The 27,339-nt window shown below is 62.5% G+C and overlaps 4 protein-coding genes across 5 annotated transcripts; 2 read left to right on the top strand and 2 right to left on the bottom strand.

The window, feature by feature from the left end:
- Positions 1–15: 15 nt before the first annotated feature.
- PACS1 (phosphofurin acidic cluster sorting protein 1) lies at positions 16–3,994 on the bottom strand (the record flags this gene model as incomplete). The annotated part of the gene is given in 12 exon segments (XM_061444382.1): positions 16–86; positions 89–176; positions 1,460–1,519; positions 1,622–1,693; positions 1,783–1,874; positions 1,951–2,092; positions 2,930–3,055; positions 3,129–3,215; positions 3,307–3,394; positions 3,524–3,625; positions 3,627–3,791; positions 3,894–3,994. Coding segments are annotated over 12 exon segments (1,194 nt in total), but the record flags the coding sequence as incomplete, so codon positions are not given.
- A 2,446-nt stretch (positions 3,995–6,440) lies between these two features.
- Positions 6,441–25,071, bottom strand: SF3B2 (splicing factor 3b subunit 2). Its single transcript, XM_061444373.1, is given in 28 exon segments — positions 6,441–6,537; positions 7,473–7,658; positions 7,743–7,842; positions 9,188–9,278; positions 9,281–9,288; positions 9,382–9,481; positions 9,484–9,523; positions 11,374–11,481; positions 12,201–12,308; positions 12,870–12,959; positions 13,057–13,206; positions 14,813–14,877; positions 14,880–15,039; positions 17,750–17,830; positions 19,794–19,931; positions 20,039–20,056; positions 20,058–20,146; positions 20,149–20,239; positions 20,413–20,495; positions 20,591–20,696; positions 20,915–21,009; positions 21,107–21,224; positions 21,295–21,354; positions 22,382–22,591; positions 23,343–23,402; positions 23,560–23,574; positions 23,576–23,607; positions 24,930–25,071. Coding segments are annotated over 28 exon segments (2,616 nt in total). The 3' UTR covers positions 6,441–6,465.
- Positions 18,969–19,733, top strand: LOC133264424 (uncharacterized; the record flags this gene model as incomplete). Its single annotated transcript, XM_061444378.1, has 2 exons — positions 18,969–19,030; positions 19,619–19,733. Coding segments are annotated over 2 exons (177 nt in total), but the record flags the coding sequence as incomplete, so codon positions are not given.
- Positions 25,072–25,266: 195 nt separating the features above from the next.
- Positions 25,267–27,302, top strand: EIF1AD (eukaryotic translation initiation factor 1A domain containing). 2 transcript variants are annotated; one of them, XM_061444375.1, is made up of 6 exons: positions 25,267–25,335; positions 25,473–25,566; positions 25,680–25,788; positions 25,894–26,002; positions 26,083–26,124; positions 26,912–27,302. In XM_061444375.1, exons 1-6 carry the CDS (start codon positions 25,274–25,276, stop codon positions 27,279–27,281), a joined length of 786 nt encoding a protein of 261 aa, XP_061300359.1. In that variant the 5' UTR covers positions 25,267–25,273; the 3' UTR covers positions 27,282–27,302. The 2 variants fall into 2 exon arrangements, with proteins under 2 accessions (XP_061300359.1, XP_061300358.1); XM_061444374.1 differs by having other exon boundaries at positions 26,909–27,302.
- Positions 27,303–27,339: the final 37 nt, after the last annotated feature.

Here is a 27,339-nt window from a genome sequence, read left to right as displayed (position 1 = left end):
TGGGTGCTCACTCACCGCAGGCGCGGTTTGGGGGGTGCTCAGCACGCTGTCCGTATCGTCCATGTCGGCGCCGCTGTCGCTGGGGTGAAGATCTCCAGGGTGTCGTAGAGCTCGTCCAGGTCCTCGGCCACCGAGCGCATCCGCGCCCCGGCCACCGCCTCCAGCCCGAAGCCCACCTGGGCCAGCACAGGGTGACAGCGGGGACAGGGTGACACCGGCCATAGGGTGACAGCGGCCATAGGGAGACAGCGGTGACACCAGCAACAGGGTGACAATGGCCATAGGGTGACAGCGGAGACACCAGCAACAGGGTGACAATGGCCATAGGGAGACAGTGGTGACAGGGTGACAATGGCCATAGGGTGACAGCGCTGACAGGGTGACAATGGCCATAGGGTGACAGTGGTGACAGGGTAACAATGGCCATAGGGAGACAGCGGTGACACCAGCAACAGGGTGACAATGGCCATAGGGTGACAGCGGAGACACCAGCAACAGGGTGACAATGGCCATAGGGTGACAGCGCTGACAGGGTGACAATGGCCATAGGGTGACAGTGGTGACAGGGTGACAATGGCCATAGGGTGACAATGGCCATAGGGAGACAGTGGTGACAGGGTGACAATGGCCATAGGGTGACAGCGCTGACAGGGTGACAATGGCCATAGGGTGACAGGGTAACAATAGCCATAGGGAGACAGCGGTGACACCAGCAACAGGGTGACAATGGCCATAGGGTGACAGCGCAGACACCAGCAACAGGGTGACAATGGCCATAGGGTGACAGCGCTGACAGGGTGACAATGGCCATAGGGAGACAGTGGTGACAGGGTGACAATGGCCATAGGGTGACAGCGCTGACAGGGTGACAATGGCCATAGGGTGACAGTGGTGACAGGGTGACAATGGCCATAGGGTGACAGCGGCCATAGGGTGACAGGGGTGACAACAGCAACCGGGTGACAATGGCCATAGGGTGACATTGGCAACAGGGTGACAATGGCTATAGGGTGACAGCGGCCATAGGGAGACAGGGGTGACACCGGAAACAGGGTGACAATGGCCATAGGGTGACAGCGGCGACACCAGCAACAGGGTGACAATGGCCATAGGGTGACAGTGGCCATAGGGAGACAGCTGTGACACTGGCAACAGGGTGACAATGGCAATAGAGTGACAGCGGTGACACCAGCCATAGGGTGACAATGGCCATAAACTGACAGAGGTGACACCAGCCATAGGGTGACAATGGCCATCAGGTGACATCAGCCCTTGGGGTGACACCAGCCCATAGGGTGACATCGGCCATAGGGTGACATCAATCACCATAACACCAGTGGCATCAGCCACAGGGTGATACTGCCCCCCCCATACCACTCCCTGCCACCACGTACCCCACATCCCCATAGCACCCACTGTCCCCCCATACCCCATCCCCAGCACCCATGGGTGCTCCTACCTCCTCCGACACCTTGAAACGCTTCAGCAGTGCCACGAACTTCTGCTTGATGTTGGGCTGCTGCAGGGGGGTGTGTGGAGGGGAGCACAAAGGCATCAGCAGCACCCATGGGTGACACCCCCCCCCCCCCAAGTCAGCACCCATGGGTGCCTCCTGCCTCACCCGGGTGGATGCCATCAGCTTCCTCCGTGTCTTCTTCACCTTGGGCAGCTCCTCTTCCTCATAGAAGAGATCCTGGGGGGAAGGGGGAGAGGGAGAATAGGGTGGGGGTGAAGGGGTCGGGAGAGCACCCATGGGTGCAGGGGAGGGTGCCCAGCACCCACCTGCCCATGCAGAGCATCGTCGCTGCCCTCCTGCTCCGAGGAGAAGCTCTCCTCCTCTTCCTCTGAGTAGTTATCAATATCAGGGGAGCGATCTGGGGCGGGAGCACCCATCAGTGCTCGTGTGGGGGGGGGGGTGTGTGTGTCCATCAGCACCCATGGGTGCCTCACCCGAGAGCTTGCCCTTGGCCTCCTGGTCGATGGGTTGGCTGGACAAGGAATTCACCCGGATCTCGGCCACCGGCACCGGCGCGTCCTTCACCGCCCGGTGCAGCACCAGCACCAGGGCCCCCTCGCTAGGGTGCTGCAGCACCTATGGGTGCACAGAAGGGATGGGGAGGGAGGGGGGGGGGGCAGAGGGGATGGGGGGTGCACAGAAGGGAGAGGGGGGGACCCAGGGGTGATGGGGGAGGAATCAGAGGGGATGGAGGGCATCCAGAGGAGGTGTGGGGCACCCAAAGGGCATGGGGGGGAGCCAGAGGGGATGGGGGGGGCACCCAAAGGGGATGTGGGTGCATCCAGAGGGGATGGGGGGAGCACCCAGAGGGGATGGGGGGAGCACCCAAAGGGGATGGGGGGGAACCAGAGGGGATGGGGGGAGCACCCAAAGGGGATGTGGGGGCATCCAGAGGGGATGGGGGGAGCACCCAGAGGAGATGGGGTGGAGCACCCAGAGGGGATGGGGGGAGCACCCAGAGGGGATGGAGGGCACCCAAAGGGGATGTGGGTGCATCCAGAGGGGATGGGGGGAGCACCCAGAGGGGATGGAGGGGGCACCCAAAGGGGATGGGGGGGAACCCAGAGGGGATGGGGGGAGCACCCAAAGGGGATGGAGGGGGCACCCAAAGGGGATGTGGGGGCATCCAGAGGGGATAGGGGGCGCACCCAAAGGGGATGGAGGGGGCACCCAAAGGGGATGGAGGGGGCACCCAAAGGGGATGGGGGGCACCCAGAGGGGATGGGGGAGCATTCAAAAGGGATGTGGGGGCATCCAGAGGGGCTGGGGGAAGCACCCCTTAGTGCTACCCCTACGATGATGGGGCCCCCAAACCCTGTTAAATAACCCCATAAGCGCTTAGGTTCTGAGGCTCCCAGCACCCAGGGGTGCCCCCCATAGCACCCTGACCCCCCCCCTTCCCATAGCACCCACCTCAGCCATGTTGATGAGCCCCACGGCCAGGGTCTTGTAGCCCAGGAAGGTCCGGTTCTTGTAGCGCTTCCGCCGCTGCAGCATCACCTGGAGCCGGTTGCTGTCCCGCTTCAGGAAGTGGGGGTACTGCAGCAAACGGGGGGGTGTCAGCGATGGGTGGGGGGCACCCATGGGTGCTGGGGGTGGGTTTGGGTCCCACCTGCAGGGAGAACGTGAGCTGCAGCTCGGTCTCGGGGGTCCCGGCTGGCAATGGGATCTCATTGGAGCGCAGGATCCGCTTGGAGCCCTTTATAGAATTAAGGGGGGGGGGGGGTCCCCAACATAACAGAGACAAAAGGGGTGGCTTCGACCCCCCCCCCCCCCCCTCTTCCCCGTACCTGCAGCTTAACGGCGATGACCACGGAGCCCAGGTCCTTGCCCAGCTCCCGCACCAGCACCAGGCGCTGCAGCGTGAGGCTGAAGAGCCTGGGGGATGGAGAGCGGGGGTCGGTACCCGGTGCTTCCCCCCCCCCCCCCCCCCCGTTCCCGGTAGCACCGCAAGGGATGGGAGGGAGGTGGAAGGGGAAGGGAGGTGGGGGGGGGGTCCCGGCTCACCTGGGCACGCAGCTGGGCGAGCTCCGGTCCACTTCCCACGTCGCGTACAGGTTCATCTGCACCGGCCGCGGACCGGGACCGACGGGAGCGGAACCGGGGATCGGAGGAGGAGGAAGAGGAGGAGGAGGAGGAGGAGGAAGAAGAGGCCCCGGGGTGCCCGGAGGGGGAAGCGGGGAGGCCGCGGGCGGCGGGGCCGGGCCGGGAGGGCCGCGGGGGCCGCCGCGTTCCGCCATCACCCCCCGCCGCCGCCGCCGCCGCCGCCTCACGCCTGGGCCACGCCCCCAACGGGAGATCCTCGCGTTCTCATTGGTCGGCGCAAGAAACGTAGCCCCGCCCTCCTTGCGCACGGCCGCCGCAAGGCCACGCCCACCCGTGGGGTTTATAATAAGCCACGCCCACCGGTGGCTCTGCCGCGGTGGCCACGCCTCCGTCAGCCGGATCCTCGGCGCGGATTGGGTGGGGGCAGGGCATGGACACGCCCCCAAGGAGGGGAGAGCGCGGGGAAACGGGGAGAGACCGGGATGGAGATGGGGGGACACGGGGATACCAAGGGAGCTGTGCTGCTGGATATGGGATCAGGGGACATTGGGATGGAGTTTGGGATACAGGGATACCGAGGGAGCTGTGCTGCTGGATATGGGATCGGGGGGACATTGGGATGGAGTTTGGGGACATAGGGATACCAAGGGAGCTGTGCTGCTGGATATGGGATCAGGGGGACATTGGGATGGAGTTTGGGATACAGGGATACCGAGGGAGCTGTGCTGCTGGATATGGGATCAGGGGGACATTGGGATGGAGTTTGGGGACACGGGGATACCGAGGGAGCTGTGCTGCTGGATATGGGATCAGGGGGACATTGGGATGGAGCTTGGGGACACGGGGATACCGAGGGAGCTGTGCTGCTGGATATGGGATCAGGGGACATTGGGATGGAGTTTGGGGACATAGGGATACCAAGGGAGCTGTGCTGCTGGATATGGGATCAGGGGGACATTGGAATGGAGTTTGGGGACACGGGGATACCAAGGGAGCTGTGCTGCTGGATATGGGATCAGGGGGACATTGGGATGGAGTTTGGGGACACGGGGATACCAAGGGAGCTGTGCTGCTGGATATGGGATCGGGGGGACATTGGGATGGAGTTTGGGGACACGGGGATACCAAGGGAGCTGTGCTGCTGGATATGGGATCGGGGGGACATTGGGATGGAGTTTGGGGACACGGGGATACCAAGGGAGCTGTGCTGCTGGATATGGGATCGGGGGGACATTGGGATGGAGCTTGGGGACACGGGGATACCGAGGGAGCTGTGCTGCTGGATATGGGATCGGGGGGACATTGGGATGGAGCTGGGGGACACGGGGATACCAAGGGTGCTGCTGGATATGGGATCGGGGGGACATTGGGATGGAGTTTGGGGACACGGGGATACCAAGGGAGCTGTGCTGCTGGATATGGGATCAGGGGGACATTGGGATGGAGTTTGGGGACACGGGGATACCAAGGGAGCTGTGCTGCTGGATATGGGATCGGGGGACATTGGGATGGAGCTTGGGGACACGGGGATACCGAGGGAGCTGTGCTGCTGGATATGGGATCGGGGGACATTGGGATGGAGCTGGGGGACACGGGGATACCAAGGGTGCTGCTGGATATGGGATCGGGGGGACATTGGGATGGAGTTTGGGGACACGGGGATACCAAGGGAGCTGTGCTGCTGGATATGGGATCAGGGGGACATTGGGATGGAGTTTGGGGACACGAGGATACCAAGGGAGCTGTGCTGCTGGATATGGGATCAGGGGACATTGGGATGGAGTTTGGGGACATAGGGATACCGAGGGAGCTGTGCTGCTGGATATGGGATCGGGGGACATTGGGATGGAGCTGGGGGACACGGGGATACCAAGGGAGCTGTGCTGCTGGATATGGGATCAGGGGGACATTGGGATGGAGTTTGGGGACACGGGGATACCAAGGGAGCTGTGCTGCTGGATATGGGATCGGGGGGACATTGGGATGGAGTTTGGGGACACGGGGATACCAAGGGAGCTGTGCTGCTGGATATGGGACCGCGGGGACATTGGGATGGAGCTGGGGGACATGGGGATACCAAGGGTGCTGCTGGATATGGGATCAGGGGGACATTGGGATGGAGTTTGGGGACATAGGATACCAAGGGAGCTGTGCTGCTGGATATGGGATCAGGGGGACATTGGGATGGAGCTTGGGGACACGGGATACCAAGGGAGCTGTGCTGCTGGATATGGGATCGGGGGACATTGGGATGGAGTTTGGGGACATAGGGATACCAAGGGAGCTGTGCTGCTGGATATGGGATCAGGGGGACATTGGGATGGAGCTTTGGGGGACACGGAGATACCAAGGGAGCTGTGCTGCTGGATATGGGATCAGGGGGACATTGGGATGGAGCTTTGGGGGACACGGAGATACCAAGGGAGCTGTGCTGCTGGATATGGGATCGGGGGGACATTGGGATGGAGCTTGGGGACACGGGGATACCGAGGGAGCTGTGCTGCTGGATATGGGATCGGGGGGACATTGGGATGGAGTTTGGGATACAGGGATACCAAGGGAGCTGTGCTGCTGGATATGGGATCAGGGGGACATTGGGATGGAGCTTTGGGGACACGAGGATACTGATGGAGCTGTGCTGCTGGATATGGGATCAGGGGGACATTGGGATGCAGCTGGGGGACACTGGGACACCGGGATGGAGCTTGGTGACGAGGAGTCCTGGTGTCCCCAAGCAGAGGGTGTTGGGGGGGGACGACAACGGACACCCCTTTTATTTACAAACCCATAGGGACAAGGATCAAGGGAGCGGGACAAGGGATGGGGCCAGCCCATTGTCCCCTATGGGGGACAGCAGGCAGAGGTGGGGTGCGGGGTGAGAGCCGTGGGGGGGTCACCCCCTCTTAGAACTTGAACTCTTTGTACTTCTTGCCCCCACCTCGGGTGTCCTGGGGCTGCGCCTTCCGCTTCTTCTGCTGCAGGGGATGGGGGAGAGAGCGGGGTCAGTGGGGGGGGGCACAAAGGGGGGAGAAAAGGGGTGATGGGGAGTGACACAGGGGGTGGCAAAGGGGTGATGATGGGGGGGTGGCAAAGGGGGTGATGGGGAGGTGAAAAGGGGTGACAAGGGGGGTGACAAAGGGGGTGACGATGGGGGTTGACAAGGGGGGTGACGATGGGGGTTGACAAGGGGGGTGACGATGGGGGTGACGATGGGGGTTGACAAGGGGGGTGACGATGGGGGTTGACAAAGGGGGTGATGATGGGGTGACAAAGGGGGGTGACAAAGGGGTGATGGAGGGGGTGACGGAGGGGGTGATGATGGGGGTTGACAAAGGGGGTGACGGAGGGGGTGACAAAAAGGTGACAGGGGGGTGACAAAGGGGTGACAAAGGGAGGTGACAAAGGGGGTGATGATGGGGGGTGACAAAGGGGGTGATGATGGGGGTGACAAAGGGGGTGACAAAGGGGGTGACAAAGGGGGTGACAAAGGGGTGACAAAGGGGGTGACAAAGGGGGTGACAAAGGGGGGGTGACAAAAAGGTGACAAAGGGGGGTGACAAAGGGGGTGACAAAGGGGGGGTGACAAAGGGGGGGTGACAAAGGGGGTGACAAAGGGGTCACAAAGGGGGTGACGGGGGGTGACAAAGGGGTGACAAAGGGGTCACAAAGGGGTGACAGGGGGTGACAAAGGGGTCGACAGGGGGTGACAAAGGGGTCGATGAGGGGGTGACAGGGGGTGACAGGGGGTGACAAAGGGGTCACAAAGGGGGTGACAGGGGGTGACAAAGGGGTCGACAGGGGGTGACAAAGGGGTCACAAAGGGGGTGATGAGGGGGTGACAGGGGGTGACAGGGGGTGACAAAGGGGTCACAAAGGGGGTGACGGGGGGGGGGGTGTGTGTGTTCCCCACCTTCTGCTTGGCCGCGTGCTCAGCCACCATGTCGCTGAAATCCTCCTTCTCCACCTGCGCCTGCTGCTCCCGCACGTGCTCCTCGTACTTCTGGGTCATGGCGGTGGGGTCGAGCTCCAGCTCCTCGGGGGCCAGCGCCACCTCCACCCCCTGCGCCTCGGCCACGGGGCCCTTGCGCCCCAACACCTGCAGGGGAAGGGGGGGTTTAGGGGGGGGGTGGTGGTTTTGGGGTGTCCCCTCCCCTCCCCATTGGGTGCTGCTGGCACTCACTGCAGACATGTCATAGATGTGGGTCGAGCCCATCATGGCCGTGCCCACGGTGGCCGTGCGCTTCTCGGGGACCACTGTGAAGAGCTGGGGGGTCTCGCTGCTGTTTGGGGGACACACACACACAAAAGGGAGGGGATGGGTGGGGGGCACCCAATGCACCAGGGGTAACACAAAGCATCCTCCCCCCCCCCCTGCTTCCCATCACTCAGCAGCCAGTGTTGTCCCTCCCTGCACCCCAAATGATTGCCCCTGGCACCCAGCACCCAACCACCACCCCTGCTCCCCAAGACCTCCCAGCATCCCCCCAGCACCCCAATACTTCCCCAGCACCCCAAGACCCCCTCAGCACCCCCCCCAGAACCCTTCAGCACTCAAAACCCACCAGCATCCTCCCAACACCCCAATACTTCCCCAGGACCCATTCTGCTCCCCCAGCACCCTAAGACTGTCCCAGCACCCAAAGCCCTCTCAGCACCACCCCAGCACCCCAAAACCCCACAGCATCCCCCCAACACTTCCCCAGTACCCATTCTGCTCCCCCAGCACCACCCCAGCACCCCAAACCCCACAGCATCCCCCCAACACCCCAATACTTCCCCAGCACCCCAAGACCCCCTCAGCACCCATTCTGCTCACCCAGCACCCTTTTTGCTCCCCCAGCACCCCAAGACTGTCCCAGCACCCAAAGCCCCCTCAGCACCCCCCCAGCACCCCAAACCCCACAGCATCCTCCCAACACCCCAATACTTCCCCTGCTCCCCCAGCACCCCAAGACCGTCCCAGCACCCAAAGCCCCCTCAGCACCCAAACCCCCCCAGCATCCTCCCTACACCCCAATACTCCCCCAGCACCCAAAGCCCTCTAAGCACCCAATACTCCCCCAGCACCCAAAACCCCCTCAGCACCCAAACTCCCCAGCACCCAGACTCCCCCAGCCCCCCACCCTGCTGTGCACCCCCCCCAGCACCCAAAGCCGCCTCCCAGCACCCAAACCCCCCCAGCATCCTCCCTACACCCCAATACTCCCCCAGCACCCAAAACCCCCTCAGCACCCAAAACTCCCCAGCACCCCAAACTCCCCCAGCCCCCCACCCTGCTGTGCACCCCCCCAGCACCCAAAGCCCCCTCCCAGCACCCAAACCCCCTCAGCATCCTCCCTACACCCCAATACCCCCTCAGCACCCAAAGCCCCCTCAGCACCCAAAACTCCCCAGCAGGGACTCCCCCAGCCCCCCACCCTGCTGTGCACCCCTCCAGCACCCAAAGCCCCCTCAGCACCCAAACCCCCCCAGCATCCTCCCTATACCCCAATACCCCCCCAGCACCCAAAACTCCCCAGCACCCAAACTCCCCCAGCACCCAAACTCCCCCAGCCCCCCCACCCTGCTGTGCACCCCCCCAGCACCCAAAGCCCCCTCCCAGCACCCTGACCCCCCCCTCCTCACCCATCCATGGCTTCCTCGATCTTCTTCTTCCGCAGCTCAATGAGCTCTGGGGTCTCCATCCCGGCCGGCACCGAGGAGAAGCCCCCAGGGTGATGAGACCGCTGTTGGGGTAGGGGTGAAACAACACAAGGGGGTCAGGGTGGGGGTCAGGGTGGGGGTCAGGGTGCTGGGGGGGGGTTAAGGGGTGCCCCCACCTGTCGGCAGGGGTGATAAACCCCGTCTCATCCGGTTTCTCTTCGTCGCTCTCCTCCTCCTCCTCTTCCTCCGAGGATTCCTCATCCGAGGGCTCCAGCTCCCCCATGGAGTGCGGTCGATCTCCTCCTCCTCCTCCTTTGTCTGGGGGGGGGAGGAAACGGGGGGGGGGTTAGGGTGCTGGGGGTGGGGTTTGGGTGCTGGGGGTGGGGTTTGGGTGCTGGGGATGTGTTTGGGTGCTGGGGGGTGTTTGGGTGCTTATGGGAGTGTTTGGGTGCTGAGGGGTATTTGGGTACCAGGGGATGTGTTTGGGTGCTGGGGGTGGGGTTTGGGTGCTTTTGGGGAGTGTTTGGGTGCTGAGAGGTATTTGGGTGCCAGGGGATGTTTCTGGGTGCTGGGGGTGGGTTTGGGTGCTGGGGGCATGTTTGGGTGCTGGGGATATATTTGGGTGCTGGGGGCGGTGTTTGGGCGCTGGAGGAGGGCTCGGGTGCTGGAGGTCTGTTTGGGTGCTGGGGGTGGTGTTTGGGTGCTGGGGGTGGGTTTGGGTGCTGGGGATGTGTTTGGTGTTGGAGGCGTGTTTGGGTGCTGAGGGGTATTTGGGTGCCAGGGGATGTGTCTGGGTGCTGGGGGTGGGTTTGGGTGCTGGGGGTGGGGTTTGGGCGCTGGAGGGGGGTTTGGGTGCTGGAGGTCTGTTTGGGTGCTGGGGGTGGGGTTTGGGCGCTGGAGGGGGTTCGGGTGCTGGAGGTCTGTTTGGGTGCTGGGGGTGGTGTTTGGGTGCTGGAGGTCTGTTTGGGTGCTGGGGGTGGGGTTTGGGTGCTGGGGGTGGGGGTTTGGGTGCTTATGGGGATGTGTTTGGGTGCTTATGGGGAGTGTTTGGGTGCTGAGGGGTATTTGGGTACCAGGGGATGTGTCTGGGTGCTGGGGGTGGGTTTAGGTGCTGGGGGTGGGGTTTGGGCGCTGGAGGGGGGTTTGGGTGCTGGAGGTCTGTTTGGGTGCTGGGGGTGGGGTTTGGGCGCTGAAGGGGGGTTCGGGTGCTGGAGGTCTGTTTGGGTGCTGGGGGTGGGTTTGGGTGTTGGAGGCGTGTTTGGGTGCTTATGGGGAGTGTTTGGGTGCTGAGGGGTATTTGGGTACCAGGGGATGTGTCTGGGTGCTGGGGGTGGGGTTTAGGTGCTGGGGGTGGGGTTTGGGTGCTTATGGGATTTGTTTAGGTGCTGGGGGGTGTGTGTGTGTGTTTGGGTGCTTATGGGATGTGTTCGGATGCTGGGGGGGGTGTGTGTGTGTTTGGGTGCTTATGGGGTGTGTTTGGATGCTGGGGGGTGGGGGGTGTGTGTTTGGGTGCTTATGGGATGTGTTTGGATGCTGGGAGGGGGGTTGTGTTTGGGTGCTTATGGGATGTGTTTGGGTGCTGGGGGGTGTGTGTGTGTGTTTGGGTGCTTATGGGATGCGTTTGGATGCTGGGGCGGGGGGTGTGTGTGTGTGTGTGTTTGGGTGCTTACGAGGTGTGTTTGGGGGTGCTGTTTGGATGCAAGGGGGGGTGTGTGTGTTTGGGTGCTTATGGGATGCATTTGGATGCTGGGGGGGGGTGTGTGTTTGGATGCTGAGGGGGGTGTGTGTGTGTGTTTGGGTGCTTACGAGGTGTGTTTCGGGGTGCTGTTTGGATGCAAGGGGTGTGTGTGTGTTTGGGTGCTTATGGGATGTGTTTGGATGCTGGGGGGGTGTGTGTGTGTTTGGGTGCTTATGGGATGTGTTTGGGTGCTGGGGGGGGTGTGTGTGTGTTTGGGTGCTTATGGGATGTGTTTGGATGCAAGGGGGGGTTGTGTTTGGGTGCTTATGGGATGTGTTTGGGTGCTGGGGGGGGGTGTGTGTGTTTGGGTGCTTATGGGATGTGTTTGGATGCTGGGGGGGTGTGTGTGTGTTTGGGTGCTTATGGGATGTGTTTGGGGGTGCTGTTTGGACTCAAGGGGGGTGTTTGGATGCCGGGGGGGGTCCCGTACCTGGAACTCGGCCGCGTTGGTGCCGAACACGTCCCCGTACAGCGGCTTCCCCGTCTCGTCCACAGGAGGCTTCCCCCAGCCCCCAGCGTGGTACCCGAAGGAGCAGCCCTTTGGGGGGGGGGGGGGGGGGACACGACACACACAGAGCCTTAGAGACCCCCCCCCACCTCTGATACCACCCAGCACCCAACCTCCCAGCACCCTAACCCCCCCCAGGCACCCAAAGAACAGCCCTGGACCATAAGAATCCCCCCTTTGTGATGCTCATGCCCCCCCCCCAGCATCAAACCCACCCCTAAATCCTGCTCCCCCACCCCAACACCCAATGGAGCAGCCCTGCAGCACCCATGCATGTATAGGACTCCAAAAGTCCCTCCCAGCACCCAAATCTCCCCCTGCCCCGCCCCAAGACCCTTAAAGCTCCCCCCTCCCCCCAGCACCCAAAGCTCCCACCCAGCACCCAAAGCCCCCCCCCAGTACCCAAAGCTCTCCCCAGCACCCAAAGCCCCCCCAGTACCCAAAGCCCCCCCTCAGTACCCAAAGCTCTCCCCAGCACCCAAAGCTCCCACCCAGCACCCAAAGCCCCCCCCAGTACCCAAAGCTCTCCCCAGCACCCAAAGCTCCCACCCAGCACCCAAAGCCCCCCCCCCAGTACCCAAAGCTCTCCCCAGCACCCAAAGCCCCCCCCAGTACCCAAAGCTCTCCCCAGCACCCAAAGCTCTCCCCAGCACCCAAAGCCCCCCCAGTACCCAAAGCCCCCCCTCAGTACCCAAAGCCCCCCCAGCACCCAAAGAAGCCCCCCCCCAGCACCCATAACCCCCCCTCACCTCGGGGATGGGTGAGTTGAGCCCCGGGATCTTGAGGTTGGGGTAGGAGGGGGGGGGCCCATAGCGCTGCATCGCGATCAGCCACGGGGGGGGCACCTTGTGTGCGTTCTGCCGGCACCACAAAGGAGGGGGGGGTCAGCACCCAAAGGTGCCCCCAGCACCCATTGACACCTGAGTACCCCCCCCACCAAGCACCCAGCATTTCAGGGTGACAAAAACACCCCTAGCTCCCTGTCAGCCCTCATGGGTGCTCCTTGGCCATGCCAGGGTGACCCCAGCACCCATGGGTGCTCCCTGGCCACATCAGGGTGACCCCAGCGCCCATGGGTGTTCCCTAGGCACCTCAGGGTAACCCATCCAGCACCCATGGGTGCTCCCTGGTCACATCAGGGTGACCCTAGCACCCATAGGTGCTCCCTAGGCACCTCAGGGTAACCCACCCAGCACCTATGGGTGCTCCCTGGCCACATCAGGGTGACCCTAGCACCCATGGGTGTTCCCTAGGCACCTGAGTGTAACCCACCCAGCACCTATGGGTGCTCCATGGCCACATCAGGGTGACCCCAGCATCCATGGGTGCTCCCTAGTCACCTCAGGTTAACACATCCAGCACCCATGGGAGCTCCTGGCCACATCAGGGTGACCCCAGCACCCATGGGTGCCACTCACCGGCCCCACGGGCATGCCCAGGGCGATGCGCAGCTCATCCGAGAGGTCTCCAGGCTTCTTCTCCTTGAGCCGTGTCTCAAACTCCTTCCCCTGGGATGAGGACAGAAAGGGTTGGTGGTGGGGGGAATCACCTCTAATAGCACCCATTGAGGGGTCAGGGGCAGCACCCATGGGTGGGGGCACCCACCTCGTAGTAGAGGTCCCCGTGGATGGTGAGCTTGGGCTTGGTTTGCCACTTGAAGAAGGCGTCGTGCAGCTTCTGGTAATCGATGTCGATCTTGCCCATCTTCGGCCTCACCTTCTCCCTCATCTTGGACTTCATCGTCTTCTGCTCCTCCTTTTGGGTGGGGGGGGACACAAATGGGTGGGTGGGGGGCACGCACAGCGGGGTGGCACCGGTCCCAGCACCCACAGGGACACCCGAAGTGATGGGGAGCTGTGGCAGCTCCCAAGGCCCCGCTCGCTCATCGGCCCCAAAGCTGTCTGTGTCCAACTATGATGGAACCAAAGCCCATGGGGACACCCAGGAGGTCCCCAAAGGTCCTCATGGGCACCCATAACACCCCCATAGCACCCTATGAGCACCCGTAACACCCCCATAGCACCCCGTAAGCCCCTCATAAGCACCCATAAAACCCCCAAAGCCCCCCATGGGCACCCATAAAAACCCCATAACACCCCTAAAGCCCCCCATGGGCATCCATAACACCCCCACAGTCCCCTATGGGCACCCATAACACCCCCCACAATCCCCTATGGGCACCCATATCACCGCCAAAGCTCCCTATGGGCACCCGTAACAGCCCCAAAGCCCCCTACGGGCACCCATAACACCCCTAAAGCCCCCCTATGGTCACCCATAACACCCCCAGCGCCCCCTATGGGCACTCATATCACCCCCAGTGCCTCCTATGGGCACCCGTATCACCCCTAAAGCCCCCCATGGGCACCCGTAACACCCCTAAAGTCCCCTACGGGCACCCATAACACCCCCATCGCCCCCTATGGGCACCCATAACACCCCCATAACACCCCTAAAGGCCCCCATGGGCACCCATAACACCCCCATAACACCCCCAGCACCCCCTATGGGCACCCACATCACCCTCCATAACACCCCCAGCACCCCCTATGGTCACCCATTAACACCCCTAAAGGTCCCCATGGGCACCCATAACACCCCCAGCGCCCCCTATGTGCACCCATAACACCCCCAGCGCCCCCTATGGGCACCCAGAACACCCCCATAACACCCCCACCGCCCCCTATGGGCACCCATAACACCCCCATAACACCCCTAAAGGCCCCCATGGCACCCATAACACCCCCATATCACCCCCAGCGCCCCCTATGGGCACCCATATCACCCCCATAACACCCCCAGCACCCCCTATGGGCACCCACATCACCCTCCATAACACCCCCAGCACCCCCTATGGTCACCCATTAACACCCCTAAAGGTCCCCATGGGCACCCATAACACCCCCAGCGCCCCCTATGGGCACCCATAACACCCCCAGCGCCCCCTATGGGCACCCAGAACACCCCCATAACACCCCCACCGCCCCCTATGGGCACCCATAACACCCCCATAACACCCCTAAAGGCCCCCATGGCACCCATAACACCCCCATATCACCCCCAGCGCCCCCTATGGGCACCCATATCACCCCCATAACACCCCCAGCGCCCCCTATGGGCACCCACATCACCCTCCATAACACCCCCAGCACCCCCTATGGGCACCCACATCACCCTCCATAACACCCCCAGCACCCCCTATGGTCACCCATTAACACCCCTAAAGGTCCCCATGGGCACCCATAACACCCCCAGCGCCCCCTATGGGCACCCATAACACCCCCATAACACCCCTAAAGGCCCCCATAAGAGCCCCATCACCCCCCATGGGCACCCACAGCCTCCCCCCCACCCCGGGCACCTTCTCCTGCAGGGCCTCGCGCATCTCCTGGATGCCGGTGCGCTTGATGAAGTCGGGCAGCTCGAAGGGGGCTTCTCGATGCCGCGCTTGCCCTGCAGGTACTTGCGCTTGAAGCACCAGTGCCGAGGCACCGGCACCGAGTTCCGCGTGGCCTTGAGGTGCACCAGGAGCTTGGGGTCCTGCGCCGTCACGTCGTGCATCTCCACCACGTCCGGGCGGGCCACGAGCTGCAAGAGGGGGGGAATGGGGGATGTGAGTTGGGGGATTGGGGGGGGGATGGGGGATGTGGGGACATAGGGGGGGGATGGGGGATATGGGGATGGGGGATATGGGGATGGGGGATATGGGGATGGGGGATATGGGGATGTAGAGAGATGGGAATGGGGGTAGATGAGGGTGGGGATGGGGGAGATGGGGATATGGGGATGGGGGATGTGGGACATGGAGATGGGGGGAGATGAGGATGAGGGATGTGGGACATGGGGATATGGGGATGGGGGATGTGGGACATGGAGATGGGGGTAGATGGGGGTGGGCATGGGGGGAGATGGGGGTGGGGAATGTGGAACATGGGGATATGGGGATGGGGGAGATGGGGATAGGGGTTGTGGAACATGGGGATATGGGACATGGGGATGGGGGTAGATGGGGGGGGATGGGGGATGTGGGGAGATTGGGATGGGGGATGTGGAACATGGGGATATGGGGATGGGGGGAGATGGGGATAGGGGATGTGGGACATGGGGATGGGGGTAGATGGGGGGGGATGGGGGATGTGGGGAGATGGGGGATGTGGGGAGATGGGGATGGGGGATATGGAACATGGGGATATGGGACATGGGGATGGGGGGAGATGGGGATGGGGGACATGGGGATATGGGGATGGGGGGAGATGGGGATAGGGGATGTGGGACATGGGGATGGGGGAGATGGGGGGGGATGGGGGATGTGGGGAGATGGGGATGGGGGATATGGAACATGGGGATATGAGACATGGGGATGGGGGACATGGGGATATGGGGATGGGGGGAGATGGGGATAGGGGATGTGGGACATGGGGATATGGGACATGGGGATATGGGACATGGGGGGAGATGGGGATAGGGGATGTGGGACATGGGGATGGGGGAGATTGGGGGGGGATGGGGGATGTGGGACATGGGGATGGGGGGAGATGGGGATGGGGGGAGATGGGGATGGGGGATATCAGTTATGGGATGTGGGGAGATGGGGATGGGGGATATGGGACGTGGGGATATGGGACATAGTGATGTGGGGATACGGGGATGAAGGATGTGGGATGTGGGACATGGGGATGTAGGACATGGGGATATGGGACATGGGGATGTGGGACATGGGGATGTGGGACATGGGACATGGAGATGTAGCGACATGGGGATGGGGGATGTGGGATATCAATTATAGGATGTGGGGAGATGGGGATGGGGGATGTGGGATATGAGACATAGGAATGGGGGATATGGGGATGGCGGATGTGGGATATGGGACACGGGACACAGAACATGGGGATGAGAGATGTGGGGATGGGGGATATGAGACATGGGGATGTGGGATATGGGTCATAGGGGTATGGGATATGGGTCATGGGGATATGATACATGGAGATGTAGGGACATGAGAATGGGGGATGTGGGGGATGTAGGATATGGGACAGGGATGTGAGGGGGGGATATGGGGAGAGTGATGTTGGATATGAGATGTGGTACATGGGGATGGGGAGATGTGGGATGGGCAGATGGGGTTATGGGGATGAGGGAGGTGGGATATGGGGATGGGGGACATGGGGATGGGGGATATGGGATATAGAATGAGGGATATGAGATGTGGGACATGGGGATGTGAGGACATGGAACATGTAACATGGGGATATGGGGAGGGAGAACGTAGGATATGGAACATTGGGATGTGGGGACATGAGGATGTGGAGACATGGGGATGGAAGATGTGGAATATGGGACACAGGGATATGGGAATGGGGGACATGGGGATGGGGGATATGAGATGTGGGACATGAGGATGTGAGGACATGGAACGTGTAACATGGGGATATGGGGAGGGAGAATGTGGGATATGGGACATGGGGATGTGGAGACATGGAGATGGAAGATGTGGGATATGGGACACAGGGATATGGGGATGGGAGGATATGGGACATGGGGATGTGGGATATGGGACAGGGATATGGGGATGGGGGATTGGGGATGTGGGATACGGGACACGAGGATGTGGTACATGAGAATATGGGACATGGGGTTGCGGGGATGGGGACACATGGGGATGTTGGACACGGGACACAGGACATGGGGATGGAAAATGTGGGATACAGGGATGTAGGGATATAGAACATAGGGTTATGGGACATGAGAATACGGGGACATGGGGATATGGGACATGGAGATGTGGGGATATGGGACATAACACATGAGAATGGAGAATATGGGACAGAGAAATGTGGGGACACCCAGACATGAAACACAGGACATAATGACAAGGAAATATGGGATATGAGGATACAGGAATATGGGACATAGCAACACAACAATATGGGAATAGAGCATGGAAACACAGGACATGTCCATATGGGACACAACAGGTATGGGGACGCAGTGATATGGGATACAGGACATGGGGGCAGCAGGGCACCCTATGGGACAGGGCAGCAGAGCTGGGATTGCTGTGCTGAGGAGGGGCTAATGGGGCACAAGGGCACCCCAGGGTCCCTAAGAGGGGGTAAAGGGGCACCCCAAGGTCCCTAAGAGGGGGTAAAGGGGCACCCCAGGGTGGCCCTGGTGTCCCGGGGTGGGGGGGCTCAGGGTGACAGCAAGGCCCATGGGGTGACACAGGGGATGGGTGAGGCTGCAGGGTGCAAGGTGGGGGGCACCTGGGGCCATGGGGCCCTGGCCCCACACTCCTCACCTGCTTCAGCTCGGCCACGGTGAAGCGGTTCATGCGCCGCAGCTTCTTCTTGGAGAGCTTGGGGACCTCGGGCTTCTTCTCCTGGGGACACCCAAGGGTGGCACCGATGGGGCCGTCAGCCCCCGACATCCCCGTCCCCACCCCACAGCCCCCCAGGTCACCCGTGTACCGCCCCACAGCCCCCTGGGTCACCTATGTCCCAACCCACAGCCCCCTGGGTCACCTATGTCCCACCCCACAGCCCCCCCCGGGTCACCCATGTCCCAACCCACAGCCCCCTGGGTCACCCATGTCCCACCCCACAGCCCCCTGGGTCACCTATGTCCCAACCCACAGCCCCCTGGGTCACCTATGTCCCAACCCACAGCCCCCTGGGTCACCCATGTCCCACCCCACAGCCCCCTGGGTCACCCATGTCCCACCCCACAGCCCCCTGGGTCACCCATGTCCCACCCCACAGCCCCCCATGTCACCCGTGTCCCACCTCAGGGCCTCCCGTGTCACCCATGTCCCCACCCCAGAGCCCCTCCTGTCACCTACAGCCCCACACAGGCACCCGCTGCCCCCCATGTCCCACTCTGTCACCACATCCCCCTTTGTCCCCATGTCCCCCCCAACCCCAACATCTCCCACATCTTCCTCTGTCCCCCATCTCCCCGTTTGCCCCCCATGTCCCAACGTCTCCCTCTGTCCCCAACATCCACCGTGTCCTCCTGCCCCCCACATCCCTCTTTGCTCCACATCCCCCTCTGACCCCCATGTCCCACTTTGTCCCCGTGTCTCCTGCCCCCTTTGTTCCTACATCTTCCTTTGCCCCCAATGTCCACCATGCCCCCCTAGTCCCACTCCACCCCCTATGTCCTCCTGTCTCCTGTCCCCTTTGTCACCCCATGTCCCCCTTCTGTCCCTACACCCCCCTCTGTCCCTAATGCCCACCATATCCCCCCTTTGCCCCCCTTGTCACCAATGTCCCTACATCTTTCCCTGTCCCCATGTCCCCCCTTTGCCCCCACATCACCCATGTCACCCTCTGTCCCCACACTACCCCTGTCCCCCACGTCCCCCTCTCTCCCCCATGTTCCCTGTATCCCTACATCTCTCTCTGTCCTCAACGTCCACCACGTCCCCCTCTGTCTCCTGTCCCCCTTTGTCCCCCCATGTCCCCCTTTCCCCATGACCTCATGCCTCCCTCTGTCCCCATGCCCCCCACATCCCTCTTTGCCCCACATCACCCATATCCCCCTTTGTCCCCATGTCCCCCTCTGTCCCCCATGTTCCCCTGTATCCCTACATCTCCCTTTTGTCCAATATCCACCACGTCCCCCTCTGTCTCCTGTCCCCCTTTGTCCCCCCCATGTCCCCCTTTCCCCATGACCTCATGCCTCCCTCTGTCCCCATGCCCCCCACATCCCTCTTTGCCCCACATCACCCATATCCCCCTTTGTCCCCATGTCCCCCTCTGTCCCCCATGTTCCCCTGTATCCCTACATCTCCCTTTTGTCCCAATGTCCACCACATCCCCCTCTGTCTCCTGTCCCCCTTTGTCCCCCCATGTCCCCCTTTCCCCATGACCCCCTCTGTCCCCATGCCCCCACATCCCTCTTTGCCCCACATCACCCATATCCCCCTTTGTCCCCATGTCCCCCTCTGTCCCCCATGTTCCCCTGTATCCCTACATCTCTCTCTGTCCTCAATGTCCACCACGTCCCCCTCTGTCTCCTGTCCCCCTTTGTCCCCCCATGTCCCCCTTTCCCCATGACCTCATGCCTCCCTCTGTCCCCATGCCCCCCACATCCCTCTTTGCCCCACATCACCCATATCCCCCTTTGTCCCCATGTCCCCCTCTGTCCCCCATGTTCCCCTGTATCCCTACATCTCCCTTTTGTCCCCAATGTCCACCACGTCCCCCTCTGTCTCCTGTCCCCCTTTGTCCCCCCCATGTCCCCCGCATCCCTCTTTGCCCCACATCCCCCTTTGTCCCCACATCCCCCTTTGTCCCCACATCCCCTTCTGTCCCCATGTCCCCCCATTTCCCCCCCCCAACCTGCTCATCCTCAGAGCTGTCATCCTCGCTGCCCTTGCGCCCATCTTCCCCCCCTTTCTTCTTGGGCACGGCGCTGCTCTCGGGCCGCTCCGCTTTGTCCGGCTCCTTCTCCTTGTCCTTCTTCACATCATCTGTCAGCTGCAAGGGGGGGGGGTTTGAGCAGGAGAAGGGGTGCTCAGGAGCACCCTAGGGTGCTGTGCTCACCCTCCCCCCCCAATAGCACCCATTGGGTGCCCTCAGCCCACCTTGAAAGCCTCAAAGATCCATCTTGAAGAACACGAAGTTGGGGTCGTAGATCTCGGGCTCCTCGGTCACGTACTCGATCTCCACCGCGGTGCCGGGGGGGTCCGGGGGGTGGATGCTGAGGAGGGGGGGGCAGGGCCCCCCCCGGCATCCCGGGCTCGGCCCCGCTTCTTCTTCTTGCGGTTGCGGCGCTTGCGGTTGCGCTGGGGGGGGGGACACGATGGGGACATGGGGGGGGGGGATGAGGATGGCTCAAACCCCCCCCAGGGATCCAAACCCTGGGTACCCAAAGGGGGGTTCTGGGGGGAAAATGGGGTCCTATGGACACCCCCCCCCCACAACAATGGCACCCATGGGTGGGGGGCACCCATCCCACCTCCTTCTTGGAGAGCCCTGTGTCTTCCTCTGTCTCCGAGGCTGAGGCTGCTGCTCGAGGCTCTGTCTCCATCTCATCCTCAGCTATGGGGATACGAAAGGGGGGGGGTGAGGAGGGGGGGGTCTGGGTGCTGCCCCCCCCCCCCCCCCCCCGCCCCAAAGCACCCATGGGTGCCCACCTGAGAGCCCTGGCACCGTGATGAGCTCCTCCTGCCGGATCTCCTTCAGCTGCAGGATCTTCTCCAGGGCCTGGGGGATCTTGGGGCCCACAGCTGGGTCATCGGACTTGGGGGGCAGGGGGGGAACACACATTGTGGGGGGGGGTCAGGGGCACCCAGGAGCACCCCCACCCATCCAGAGACCCCCAACACATGGGGGACCCCCCCATTGAACCCGCACCTCTTAAGACTCCAAACCCACCCCAAGCACCCAAGAGGCCCCAAGAGCCCCCCAGAAAATTTGGGACCCCCCCACCCCACCTCCCAAAGCACCCCAGCACCCACCTCTCGCGTCTCCTCACCGGGGGGTGGGGGGGGCCCGCGTGGCCGGGAGGCCCCCATGGGCACCCCAGGGATGGGGGCACCCATAGGGGTGCTGCCTGTGGGGTGATAGGGGAGTGCTGTAGGATGGAAGGACACACAGAGAGCACCCATTGTGTGTGTGTCCCCCCACACCCCAGGGCAGCTGACACCCACCTCGGGGGGGCAGCGAGGCCCGAGCACCCATGGGTGTCACGTCGGGGGGGGGGCGGGGCACGGCGGGGGCCATCTTGGCCATCTCCTGCTGCCTCTCCTGCTCCAGCAGCACCGCGGCCTGTGGGGACACCCAAAGGTGAGGGACACCCATGGAACCCCCAAGCGCCCATGGGTGCCCCCATCCTCACCCGCTTCTGCTGCTCCAGCAGCTCCTGCTCCTTGGCTTTGTCTCCGAATGGGTGCTGGCTCTGGTGGGAGAGGTGGGGGGGAGGGGGGAAACCGAGAGTCAGAGCACCCATGGGTGCAATTACAGCTTCAACCCCAGCACCCATAGGTGCCCCATAGACCTGCAGCACCCCCAGGGGTGTCGCACCCCCCAACAGGACATTAAATGCCCCCAAACACCCCTCCCAGCACCCATAGGTGGCACACTCACAGCACCCCCCTGCACCCATGGGTGCTGCATGAACTTGCATCAAACCCCAACACCCACACATCATCCAGCCCCCCCCCCCAAACAGCCCCATGGGAATCCCTTAAGTATTTAGGACCCCCCCCAGCCCACCTCTGGGGATCCCCCCATCACCCATGGGTGTCCCCCACTGCCCACTGACACCCTCCTGTATTTCGCCCATCATTCCTCAGCACCCCCCCATCACCCATGGGTGCCCCCAGGCCCACCCTAGCACCCCTGGGTACCCCCCCATCACCCTGGGGTAACTCCCAGACGCCCCATCACCCATGAGTGCCCCCCAGACCTCCTCAGCAGCCATATGTGACTCCCTACAGAGCCCTCCAGCACCCACGGGTGCCCCCCTGCACCCCTCCAGCACCCCTAGGAAACCCCCAGACCACCCCAGCACCTATGGGTGACCCCCCCCACCCTCCCCCAAGCCCTCCAGCACCCATGGGTGCCCCTGCCGCACCCCTCCAGCACCCCTAGGAAACCCCCAGACCACCCCAGCACCTATGGGTGACCGCCCCCCCGAGCCCTCCAGCACCCATGGGTGGCCCCGCCACAGCACCCAGCACCCATGGGTGCCCCCCCTGCACCCCTCCAGCACCCCTGGGTAACCCCCAGACCATCCCAGCACCTATGGGTGACCCCCACCCTGAGCCCTTCAGCACCCATGGGTGCCCCCCCACACACCCCTCCAGCACCCCTGGGTAACCCCCAGAACTTCCCAGCACCTATGGGTGACCCCCCCCCCCAAGCCCTCCAGCACCCATGGGTGGCCCCCCCCACCGCACCCAGCACCCATGGGTGCCCCCCACCTGCTGGGCGCGCTCCTCCTGCAGCAGCAGGGCCGCTTGCTGCTGCGCCAGCGTCAGCCGCTCCTCCTCCGAGAGCCCCTCGGCCCCCCGCAGCCCGGGGGGGGGCGGCGGGGGTGGGGGGGGCACCCCGACCCCCCCCAGCCCATAGCTCAGCCCCAGCCCCGGGGGTGGGGGGGGCACCAAGGGGTGCTGCAGGGGCAGGGCAGGAAGCTGGGGGGGGGGGGGGCAGAGAGCTCAGTGTCATTGCAGCACCAATAGACCCCCCCAAATCGCTCCTCACCCCCCCCCCAAACTTTTTATAATGGAAGAGTCCTGCACCCCCCCAACCCCCAAACTGGAAGGATCCTATTCCCACCCCCCATAGCCCCCCCCCCCATTGAACCCCAAGACCCCTCCTTGGTTATAATGGAAGAGTCCTGCACCCCCCCAACCCCCAAACTGGAAGGATCCTATTCCCACCCCCCATAGCCCCCCCCCCATTGAACCCCAAGACCCCTCCTTGGTTATAATGGAAGAGTCCTGCACCCCCCCATCCCCCAAACTGGAAGGATCCTATTCCCACCCCCCACAGCCCCCCCCCCAATGAACCCCAAGACCCCTCCTTGGTTATAATGGAAGAGTCCTGCACCCCCCCCAACCTCCAAACTGGAGGGATCCTATTCCCACCCCCCCATAGCCCCCTCCCCCCATTGAACCCCAAGACCCCTCCTTGGTTATAATGGAAGAGTCCTGCACCCCCCCTTGCCCCCCATCCCCCAAACTGAAAGGATCCTATTCCCACCCCCCCATAGCCCCCTCCCCCCATTGAACCCCAAGACCCCTCCTTGGTTATAATGGAAGAGTCCTGCACCCCCCCCAACCCCCAAACTGGAGGGATCCTATTCCCACCCCCCATAGCCCCCCCCATTGAACCCCAAGTCCTTGCCTTCCCCCCCCAGCACCCACTTATGCCCCCCCCAACCTGTGCAGCTTTGTCCCCCTCCTCGGGGCGCAGCACGGGGCGGCTCAGCACGATCCCTGTCTGGGGGGGGGGGGGGGGGGAACACAAAGAGGGCACCCAGTGAGGGGGGAACAGATCCATGACCCCCCCCCGGGGAACACAGGGACCCCCCAACCTGAGAGAGCACAATGGGATACTGGGGACCCCCCCCCCCCCCCCCCGAAGGCGGGGGGCTCACCTGCATGGTGTAGGCCCTGCAGCCGCTCCACCAGCTCCTCCCGGGTACCTGGGTGCCATGGGGGGGGGGGGGGGGGTTAGTGACCTCCAATTCTGCCCCCCCCCATTGCCCCAAAGGGCCCCCCCAAACCACCCCAGGCACCCCCAACATCTCTTTAGGACCCCGCAAACATCCAACCCCCCCCCCATTGCCCCAAAGGACCCCCCAAATTATCCCTGGGCACCCCAAACATCTCTTTAGGACCCCCGAAACATCCAACCCCCCCCCAATTGTCCCAAAGGACCCCCCCAGACTACCCCTGGGCACCCCCAACATCTCTTTAGGACCCCCCCAAACACCTCTTTAGGGCCCCCCCCAACATCCAACCCCCCACCATTACCCCAAAGGACCCCCCCAAACTATCCCTGGGCACCCCAAACATCTCTTTAGGACCCCCCCAACATCCAACCCCCCACCATTACCCCAAAGGACCCCCCCAAACTACTCCTAGGCACCCCAAACATCTCTTTAGGGCCCCCCCCAACATCCAACCACCCACCATTACCCCAAAGGACCCCCCCAAACTATCCCTGGGCACCCCAAACATCTCTTTAGGACCCCCCAAACATCCAACCCCCCACCATTACCCCAAAGGACCCCCCCCCAAACTACTCCTAGGCACCCCAAACATCTCTTTAGGACCCCCCAAACATCCAACCCCCCACCATTACCCCAAAGGACCCCCCCCAAACTACTCCTAGGCACCCCAAACATCTCTTTAGGACCCCCCAAACATCCAACCCCCCACCATTACACCCCAAAGGACCCCACCAAACTACTCCTAGGCACCCCAAACATCTCTTTAGGACACCCCCCAAACATCCAACCCCCCCCCAGTTGCCCCAAAGGGCCCCCCCAGACTACTCCTGGACACCCCCAACACCTCTTTAGGCCCCCCCCCAACATCCAACCCCCCACCATTACCCCAAAGGCCCCCCCCCAAACTACTACTGGGCACCCCCAACATCTCTTTAGGACCCACCCCAACATTCAACCCCCCCCCATTGTCCCAAAGGACCCCCCCAAACTACCCCTGGGCACCCCCAACATCTCTTTGGGACCCCCCAACATCCCACCTCCCGCTCATTACCCCAAAGGACTCCCCCAGATTACCCGTGGGCACCCCCAACATCTCTTTGGGACCCCCCAACACCTCAACTACCCCTAAAGACCCCCCACACCCAGCAATAGCTACTTGGGACCCCCCCAACACCCTCCACCCCCACTGGGGACCCCATTAGGGCCCCATTTACCTCAGTGGACCCCCCCCTCCCCTCAGCATCCCGAGTACCCGGATGAACCCCTCAGGACCCTCCCCACTCCGGTCCCACCCTGCGCAGGGGCTCCGATGCCGGCCAGCGTGGCCTGGAGCTCGGCCGGGGCCCAGCTCGCGTACGGGGCCCCCTCGGCCCCGCTACCGGACACCCCGGCTCCGCCACCGGCCACCGCCGCCTCAGCCCGCTCCGCCGCCATCTTGCCGCGGCACCCGCGCGCAAGCGCCGCCCGGCCAACCAGCGACCGCGACACATCAACCAATCAGCGACGGCGTCACCGCGCCGATCAGCGGCTGCCCGGCCAATCAGAGGGCACCCGCCTCCCTGTCAATCAATGTGCCCCCAGACGCGATGCTCTTTTGCATGCCCGCCCACAAACGTAAACCACGCCCCGCCCTTCTATGGTGACGCTACTACGCTTCCCGGAAGTGACTCCGCGCACACCCGGAAGTACCGGACGCCGGTAAGCGGCGGCGGCCGCCGGTTCTGTTCCCCCCCCCCCCCCCCCGGTGCTGTGTTATTGGAGGGGAACGGTTCCGGTTCATCCGGTTTCCTCATCCCACACCCCCCCCCCCCCATCTTTCAACGTTGTCGCCGCAGCCGCGGGATGTCGCGCGCCACCAAGCGGAAGCACGTGGTGCGGGAGCTGCTGGAGGAGCACGTGATGCCGGCACCGCGACAGCGCGTAGTGAGGGTGCGACGAGGGGGGGGGGAAGGGGGTATGGACCCCCCCCCCATAGGACACAATGGGGGGGGTTGTCCTTGACTTGCTCTGTGTTGTGTGTGTGCCCCCCCCCCCCCCCAAAGGTGTTGGGGACCCCCGGGAACAACCTGCACGAGGTGGAGACCCCCGAGGGGACGCGGTTCCTGGCCAGCATGCCCCCCCGCTTCCGCCGCCACATCTGGATCAAGAGAGGTGACCCCCCCTCCCCCCCTCCTCCCCACCCCCCCCCATGATGCCACCGCTGTCACTGTGCCAGGGGGTGACCCCCAAATTCCACCCCCCCCCCCCCCCCCCCAGGTGACTTCTTGTTGGTTGATCCCATTGAGGAGGGGGCCAAGGTCAAGGCTGAGATCTCCCTGGTGCTCCTGCCCCCCCACGTCCGCTTCCTGCAGCGCCAGGGGCTATGGTAGGGTCCAACCCCCCCCCCAAATCAAACCCCCCCCCCCCCATAGCCCCCCTTTGACACCCCCCCACTGTTCCTTGCAGGCCTGAGGCCTTTGCTGCAGTGGAGAGGCCGAACAGGGAGGGGTGAGTGTGTGTGGGGGCACCAATAGGGGGGGGTTAAATAGGGTGTGATATTGGGGTTCATTGTTGGGGGGTGTTAACTGGGGGGGAAGATGGCATAAGGGGGGTGAACTGGGGATAATAACATGGGGGTGTCAGTGGTGGGGTATTAATGGGGTTATTAATGGGGGGTCATTAAAGGGAGGTATTAACAAGAGTGTCATTAATGGGGGGCATTAATAGGGGTGTCAATAATAGGGGTCTTACAAATGGGGGCATTAATAAGGGTGTCATTAATGGGGGGCATTAATAGGGGTGTCATTAATGAGGGGCATTAATAAGTGTCATTAATGGGGGACATTAATAGGGGTGTCATTAAGGGGGTGTTACAAATGGGGGCATTAATAAGGGTGTCATTAATGGGGGTGTTCTGAATGGGGGCATTAATGGGGGGCCATTAAAGGCAGGCATTAATAGGGGTGTCATTAATGAGAGCCATTAATAAGGATGTCATTAATGGGGGACATTAATACGGATGTCATTAAGGGGGGTGTTACAAATGGGAGCATTAATAAGGATGTCATTAATGGGGGTGTTATGAATGGGAACATTAACGGGGGGGCATTAAAGGGAGGCAATAATAGGGGTGTCATTAATAGGGGCGTTAATTGAGGTTAGTGGGGGGGGCAACAATGCAGCATTATTGGGGTGTCACCGGTGGGAGGGGGTGGCTCTGACCCAGGGGTCAGTTGAGGACACACCAACACCCGTGTCCCCATGTGACCCCCCCCCCCCCATGTCCCCTCTGCAGCCACCCCCCTGATGGGGACGGTGATGGGGAGGGGGGGCTCTTCGTTAACACCAACCGGGTGGTGGCCGGGGCTGAGACCGGGGACAGTGAGGACACGGGGGACAGCGAGGACTCACGTGATGAAGAGGACTCACGTGATGAAGAGGACTCACATGATGAAGAGGACTCACATGATGAAGATGACACACGTGATGAAGAGCACACACATGATGAAGATGACACACGTGACGACAAGGAGGACACACATGACGACGAGGAGGACACACATGACAAGGAGCACTCACCCCCAAAGGACACTGGGGGCCAGGCCACCAGGGCCGGTGGCGGGGGGGACAGGGGGGGTGTTCCCATGGTGGCTGCTCCCCAATAAAGGACTGTTGGTAGCACTGAGGCCGTGTGGTGACACACGATGGGGGCTGTTGTCCTGT

The sequence above is a fragment of the Pezoporus flaviventris genome, unplaced genomic scaffold (genome assembly GCF_033815535.1).
Source record: "Pezoporus flaviventris isolate CSIRO_AGI_PZ_B2104156 unplaced genomic scaffold, CSIRO_AGI_Pfla_v1 ptg000843l, whole genome shotgun sequence".
NCBI classification, from domain to species: Eukaryota; Metazoa; Chordata; class Aves; order Psittaciformes; family Psittacidae; genus Pezoporus; species Pezoporus flaviventris.
This window is presented reverse-complemented; position numbering and strand designations above follow the sequence as displayed.

What these genes read in the sequence shown, in the direction of transcription:
- EIF1AD (XM_061444374.1), top strand. Translation starts at nt 25,274, where the DNA reads ATGGTGACGCTACTACGCTTCCCGGAAGTGACTCCGCGCACACCCGGA. An exon ending in CCCGGAAGTACCGGACGCCG is followed by an intron (nt 25,336 to 25,472) that starts GTAAGCGGCGGC and finishes TTGTCGCCGCAG; the next exon opens with CCGCGGGATGTCGCGCGCCA. An exon ending in CTGCAGCGCCAGGGGCTATG is followed by an intron (nt 26,003 to 26,082) that starts GTAGGGTCCAAC and finishes TGTTCCTTGCAG; the next exon opens with GCCTGAGGCCTTTGCTGCAG.